General features: G+C 36.3%; 2 protein-coding genes across 4 annotated transcripts in view; both read left to right on the top strand.

Moving 5' to 3' along the window:
• On the top strand, positions 788-5239 carry LOC104722156 (protein PELOTA 1). 2 transcript variants are annotated; one of them, XM_010440272.2, is made up of 17 exons: positions 788-1007; positions 1130-1220; positions 1339-1421; positions 1639-1714; positions 1927-2001; positions 2069-2125; positions 2341-2386; positions 2881-2956; positions 3139-3214; positions 3324-3356; positions 3457-3525; positions 3683-3789; positions 4165-4237; positions 4425-4463; positions 4557-4651; positions 4747-4853; positions 4985-5239. In XM_010440272.2, exons 2-17 carry the CDS (start codon positions 1170-1172, stop codon positions 5047-5049), a joined length of 1128 nt encoding a protein of 375 aa, XP_010438574.1. In that variant the 5' UTR covers positions 788-1007; positions 1130-1169; the 3' UTR covers positions 5050-5239. The 2 variants fall into 2 exon arrangements, with proteins under 2 accessions (XP_010438574.1, XP_010438573.1); XM_010440271.2 differs by having other exon boundaries at positions 790-1007; positions 4948-5227.
• LOC104722155 (importin-4-like) overlaps positions 5566-6457 on the top strand; it is a 7468-nt gene continuing 6576 nt past the window's right edge. Inside the window, exons 1-3 of one of the 2 annotated variants that reach the window (XM_019232975.1) lie at positions 5566-5940; positions 6015-6147; positions 6241-6377. In XM_019232975.1, the coding sequence (XP_019088520.1) occupies positions 5666-5940; positions 6015-6147; positions 6241-6377 (545 nt within the window). In that variant the 5' untranslated portion in view covers positions 5566-5665. The remainder of the gene's footprint in view (positions 5941-6014; positions 6148-6240; positions 6378-6457) is intronic. The other variant, XM_010440269.2, reaches the window with a different exon arrangement.

Here is a 6457-nt window from a genome sequence, read left to right on the forward strand (position 1 = left end):
TAAAATTTTATGAGATCTCCACCTTTGTAGACCTTTGTATACATTTCAAAATTATGCATCTCTTTAGTTTAATACCTTTTATGATGCTTATAGCCAGTGTAAATCATCAAATGGACTGGTGTACGCAAACTTGATCGAGATCGTAGATTATAGCCATTTTGTGGGACATTAACTCTTTTAACCTAACCAGATTCACCATTTATTTATGCAAAAGCAATACTAATTGAGAAATTTGAAAATCGATTAATCTAATTGTGTATTTTTGTTCGTGAATTTAGTTATCATAAATAGTAGTGAAAACTTTATGAAGTTCAAGAGAGCAGAGAAAATTATGAGTTATGATCTCTAACATTGTTAATGGAAAAATAAGAAATGAAAAATTATGTATTTTTCAGGCAAAAAAAATAGTTTGTGTTTTTTTTTTGGATTTTTTTTCAAAAATAGTAACGCTATTACAATACCGTTAACGGTCGTAACAGAGACGAGGAGAAACTAGAAAAAAAATAATAGTTCATGTATTTTTATCAACTAAAAAGTAGTCTACGTATTTTTCTAGCAACTAAAAAAATTCATACTTTTTTTTTGGTAAATATTAAATAGTTAGTGTTTTTTTCGAGAATTTTCCCAATTTAGTTTTGATAAATACAACAAATATTTTTAATTCTTTTTTTTCCTATTTTATTTCGGCACACTTTCCGAATATTTATGATTATTCTACTTCTATTTTTCCTTTTTACAATATGGTTTTCCTATTTCTATTCTTATTTGGTAAAAAAAAACAAAAAGATTTACTTATTACTAAAAGCATCGATGATAGCACAAGAGAATCCTAATTAAAAAAAAAGCTGTGAAACGAATCTGTCGAAGTCGAAACTGCGTGTCTTCGGATTGAATCTCTCTCTCTGCAGCTTAGGACAAGTGCCCTCACAAGTTTCAATCCAAAAACCACGGATACAAAGTTCTCGCCAAGTCGGAGCCGGATCCTGAGTCCTGTATCCGGCATAAAGGTTTGTAATTTATGCCTCTGGTTGAGTCTGATACGATTTCTGTTAAATTCTGTTGACCTGAGAACTTAAAAATTGAACCTTTTCGAGACTAGTGCTTAATCTCTGTCTCTATGTCTCTATAGACTCTGCTCTAGTGGACATACTTTTCAAAAGGCCTGAGAGATGAAGATCGTTCACAGGGATTATGCTCGTAATGGACCCGGAAGCGTTAAGGTTTGATTCATTCCTTCTTCATCTGTGATTTGTTATTTGTTTTTTTTGGTGCTCATATGTTTCAACACCTAGTTTATAACTGCAATTCATATGCTTTGCTGACTTAAATTGAGGGTAGATGGTGGCGGAGGACTCTGATGATCTATGGTATGCTTATAACCTGATTGCTGTTCGTGATAGTGTAATGGCTGTCACTTTTAGGTAAGTTCTTCTTTCAGTTTTCACTGCTTTTTTTTGCTATTGAATGGTTAGGCAAACATGCTTTGATTTTTTCTCATTGTATTTATGTATCACATTATAAGTTCATTGGTTTGTAAGTTTTTTCATGCAAATTCATAAGAAGTAAAGGTTTGGTGTTTGGTTAACCGATATATCTTGCAAGGAGTTAGTAGTTACGGATTTATTTGCCTGTTATCAGAAAAGTTCAGAGAGAGATACCTGGCGGGGGAAGAGACTCTGAACGTGTTAAACTGAAGCTGGAAGTACAAGTTGAGGTATGGTTTTAAGGGATTGGTATGAAACTTTGTTAATACCTTTGTGTTGCAGAAAACTATTTTCTAGAATATCATGCTTAAAATCGCAATGACCATATGTTGCTTTGTTGGTTTGTTTTTAGCCTTTTTTAATCTTGTCATTCTTGACAGTGGAATATATCTTTTTCTAATTTCATGGTCTTATTGTCTTCAAATCTCTATCACTCAATTAGGAGGTGAACTATGACAAAGACGCGGCTGTTTTGCGCATACGTGGGAAGAATATCCTGGAGAATGAGCACGTAAAGGTAGATGTGAGGCTGAATCTTACCCTGTAATTTTTTTCCCGGTGCTAAAGCTCGTTTTGTATCACAGATTGGTGCATTCCATACTTTGGAGCTTGAGCTGAAACGACCTTTTGTATTGAGAAAGGTAGATGTCCTTTTTTACTAATTTAATCCTCCAGAAGTTCTCTTTTATTTCTACTTTGTAAGTGTGACAGAATGTGTCTTGCAATTTGGTTCTATTATATGAACAACGGAATGCACACTCATGTAGCGTGGAATACCATTTGCAAGATAATATCGATCCCTTTTTATGTGAAAACTTTATATTTAATCGGTAGTGTGTCCATGGCCAATTTGCAGGAACTTTGGGACTCAATGGCCCTTGATACACTTAAGCAGGCCTCAGGTATGCTGCTCATATGATTACACCTCCTAATTTTTATTATCACAAACTGCGATGGTGTCTATATTGATTGTTGGAACGTTATCCAAGCTGCTCCGTGTAGTCTAGTGTAGACATTGAATCCAAGTCGGTGGTTTACAAAATTTTACGTGCAATATTCTAGAATTCTGGTTCTGTCTCCAATTTAACTTATGCTCTTAGGCCTGCGAGTCTTTTTAGTTTAATTCCTATCTATACGTGGCTGTTCAGACGAAAATGCATATGTCTTTAACAATGTCAAAGTCTCTAAGACCTTTGTGTATCTATCAAAAAGCATGGATCTGAACCCTACTACATAAGTACTTGCCTTAGCACACGAAAATCCCTCCAGCCAATCATTTACAAATTTTATCTATGACCTGTAAAGGGTTTTGTTCATTTTAAATAGCGAGTATTTCGGTATGTATGTGCTTTGATCTCATGTTATCTCCCATTTTGTTCACTTATCTTTTGCACAGATCCTGCTGCCAGTGCTGACCTAGCTGTAGTTCTTATGCAAGAAGGATTGGGACAGATATTCCTTGTCGGCAGAAGGTACTGATTGCAGTTGAGAAGGTCCATTGTCTGTGAAATTTGTTACTACTGTAGTTTGTGTCTTGTCGGCATGTATTTCCTTCTTTTTTTTTTCGCTTGGGTGGTTTCCTCTGAACAAAGTATGAAGCGGGTCAAATATGACCATCCATTTCTGTTGCTTACTATGTTGTTTTGTTTGGCAGTGTGACAAGTAGTCGTGCACGAATAGAAACATCCATACCTAGGAAGCATGGACCTGCAATTGCTGGTTACGAGTCTGTATGTCCCTTCACTTTTTTTAAAATATATGTGCCCAAAACTATTGTTAATGGAATTTATTTTACATTTAATCAATTCCATTTTTTTTGTTTTTGTGGTTTTTCTGTAGGCTTTGAAGAGGTTCTTCGAGAACGTTCTGCAGGTTTGTTTTGGTTCTTAGAATGTTAATGTTTTCTAACACATACCAAATAGAAAGGACACCAGAGTTACACATATTCTAAAATTCTATTGCAATATTGCAGGCCTTTTTGAAACATGTTGACTTCAGTGTCGTTCGCTGTGCAGTGATCGCAAGTCCGGGCTTTACAAAGGTTTTTTTTGCCTCTTAAGACTATTTCTAAATTTACATGGTTAATATTGTTCAGATTCCAGCTGAACAAGCTTATACCTGATGAAAACATGTACAAGGGTTACAAATTCCCATATATATACGACACACATGAACATGTGTTTGTTTCTTATTTTCAGGATCAGTTTCATCGCCACTTATTGTTGGAAGCAGAAAGAAGACAGTTGAGACCTATCATTGAGAACAAATCACGTATAATTCTGGTGCACACAAACTCTGGATATAGGTACGGTTTCTGTAGAACAGCTCACTAACCTATCAAAATAATGTTCTGCTATGCCAAAAACCACTGAAAGCACAGTCTCAAATGATATAACATGCTAAAACGTTAGGGTTGTGGAACAGTGATTTTGGATTTATGCTATGGATCTGAGTTGCTCTTTGCTGGTTAATCCTAATAGTTAGTGACGCCGGAAAATTCACACTTTCGTGTTTGTATAACAATTTCCAAATTGAATAGATTACAACTATGTTTTAATTCATGTTTGCGGTTGCTATCAGTGTTGTTTGTATTTCTTTTGGTTGGTCACTTCTCTAATCAGCCAGTTATTCTGCTCATGCAACTTTTCTTTGATATCTAACATTATGTTTTTGTGCGCAGACATAGCCTGGGTGAGGTTCTGCATGCTCCCAACGTGATGAATATGATTAAAGATACAAAAGCAGCAAAAGAGGTGAATTTAAATGTTAATTTAGCTGATACATTACCATCGTTAATTGCTCACTGGATGGAAAAAGCTTCTTTTATATATTATATTTTCTGTTAACTGTTTCCGTGACTTTTGTTCTCTGTTTTCTGCTTTGTGCTCTTGAAATGTACCTTTGTCATCCACCTGTCTGATGTGAATTTGCCTATTGCAGGTCAAAGCTCTCAACGATTTCCACACCATGCTTTCAAATGTCAGTTTCTTTTTTTGCGATGAACAGAAAGATTTTCATTTAATATTAAGAATCTCAATTGTGTCTTAACATTGTTTTGCTTTAAAAATCCAGGATCCAGATCGGGCATGCTATGGACCAAAACACGTGGAAGTTGCTAATGAACGAATGGCAATCCAAACACTTCTCATTACGGACGAGCTTTTCAGGTTCAGTAATGGAAAGAGAGTACCAATTTTAATACGTTTTCTTTTGTAGTTTTAAGAGGTAAATGTGAGCTAATAAATATGTGATATTGGTCCAGGAATTCTGACGTGAAAACAAGGAAGCAGTATGTGAATTTGGTGGAGTCGGTGAAACATTCGGGAGGAGAGGCTTTTATATTCTCCGCGATGCATGTGTCAGGGGAACGTTAGTGTTTTCTTCTTTCTCATTTAGTGAACTGTGATTTTGATCTTGTTTTTGTGCCAAACACTTAAATAACAAGTTTTGATGTAACTTGCAGAATTGGCACAGCTGACTGGAATTGCAGCTCTTCTTAGGTTTCCTTTACCAGAACTTGAAGACATTGAGATGTAAAATATCCTCGGCTATAGAAAAACCATAAAAATCATATAGGTCTCACAATTTATAGTCTCGTTTAAAGAGAGATCTGTATAACTCTTTACAAATTAAGTCAAAATCATTTGTTGCTGTTTGTTCAGCGTTTTTGTGTTGCAGTCGATAAGAATCGTTTCAAATACACACCTTGTTGAATAATATTTGAGCTTTTCTGATATTAAAAACATATTTGTTCATCACTTCACACTTGTTTCTTTACAAATGGATGATACTGTATGTAAGTAAATAAACGCAAAAACATGTATTTACTACGACCATGATAAGATCGGTTGGTTCTGTCACGTTTACTTTGGTCTTCATTATGATTCCTACTCTTATTCACTCTCATGTAATATGAGTGACACATAAGCCATAGTTAACTTTGATTAACCAACCAGTGAGGCGCCAACAACTCTAGTCAAACCCATAATTAAAGATTACCACTAATAGAATCGTGGATAATTAAATTACTAATCTGGCAAAATAAGTAAAACCCTCGCAAAATTAATAAAAAGGGGCAAAACAAAACATTAGAAAAACCCTATTCGCTGTCTACTTGAGCGAGCAGCCTCTTCTGCTTCTTCTTCGTCGGGGGGGAGTTCTTCTTCGTCGATTTGCAAATCATGGCGCAATCTCTGGAGCTTCTGTTGATCCAGTTCCTTATGCCGGACAATGATGCTCGTCGTCAAGCTGAGGATCAGATCAATCGTCTTGCCAAAGATCCTCAAGTTGTTCCCGCCCTCATTCAGCATCTCCGCACCGCTAAAACCCCTAACGTCCGCCAGCTCGCCGCCGTACTCCTTCGCAAAAGAATCACCGGACATTGGACTAAGCTTTCTCCTCAGATTAAACTGCATGTTAAACAGTCCTTAATCGAGAGTATCACTGCGGAGAATAGGTAGAACCTTACTTCATCTCTTGTTTCGATTGGGATTTGAGTTTTTAAATTCTTTATTGGATTTTTTTTTACAGTCCACCTGTGAGGCGTGCGAGTGCCAATGTTGTGAGTGTAGTAGCCAAGTACGCTGTTCCGGCTGGAGAGTGGCCTGATTTGTTAACTTTTCTCTTCCAGTGTAGTCAGAGTTCTCAAGAAGACCATCGTGAAGTAACTTTCTTGTGAAACTCTCTCTGTCTCGTGTTGTCTATTTGATGAGTGTTTTTGTTCACTTTGGTAACTCTTTGTTTGTTTGTTTTGTAGGTAGCATTGATCCTTTTCAGCTCTTTGACAGAAACGATTGGGAACACATTTAGGCCATATTTTGCCGACTTGCAGGCTCTTCTTCTCAAGTGTATGCAGGATGAAAGCAGCAGTCGAGTCAGAATTGCTGCTCTCAAGTAATTTACTTTCTCTGGAATATACAAAACATGTTCCTCTTCTCTTGGACCTTTTATCTCTACTCTTTACAAGCTTCTGT

Source organism: Camelina sativa, chromosome 11, assembly GCF_000633955.1.
Source record: "Camelina sativa cultivar DH55 chromosome 11, Cs, whole genome shotgun sequence".
Classification (NCBI taxonomy): domain Eukaryota; kingdom Viridiplantae; phylum Streptophyta; class Magnoliopsida; order Brassicales; family Brassicaceae; genus Camelina; species Camelina sativa.

What these genes read in the sequence shown, in the direction of transcription:
- LOC104722156 (XM_010440271.2), top strand. Translation starts at nt 1,170, where the DNA reads ATGAAGATCGTTCACAGGGATTATGCTCGTAATGGACCCGGAAGCGTT. An exon ending in ATGGACCCGGAAGCGTTAAG is followed by an intron (nt 1,221 to 1,338) that starts GTTTGATTCATT and finishes AATTGAGGGTAG; the next exon opens with ATGGTGGCGGAGGACTCTGA. An exon ending in CAATTGCTGGTTACGAGTCT is followed by an intron (nt 3,215 to 3,323) that starts GTATGTCCCTTC and finishes GTTTTTCTGTAG; the next exon opens with GCTTTGAAGAGGTTCTTCGA.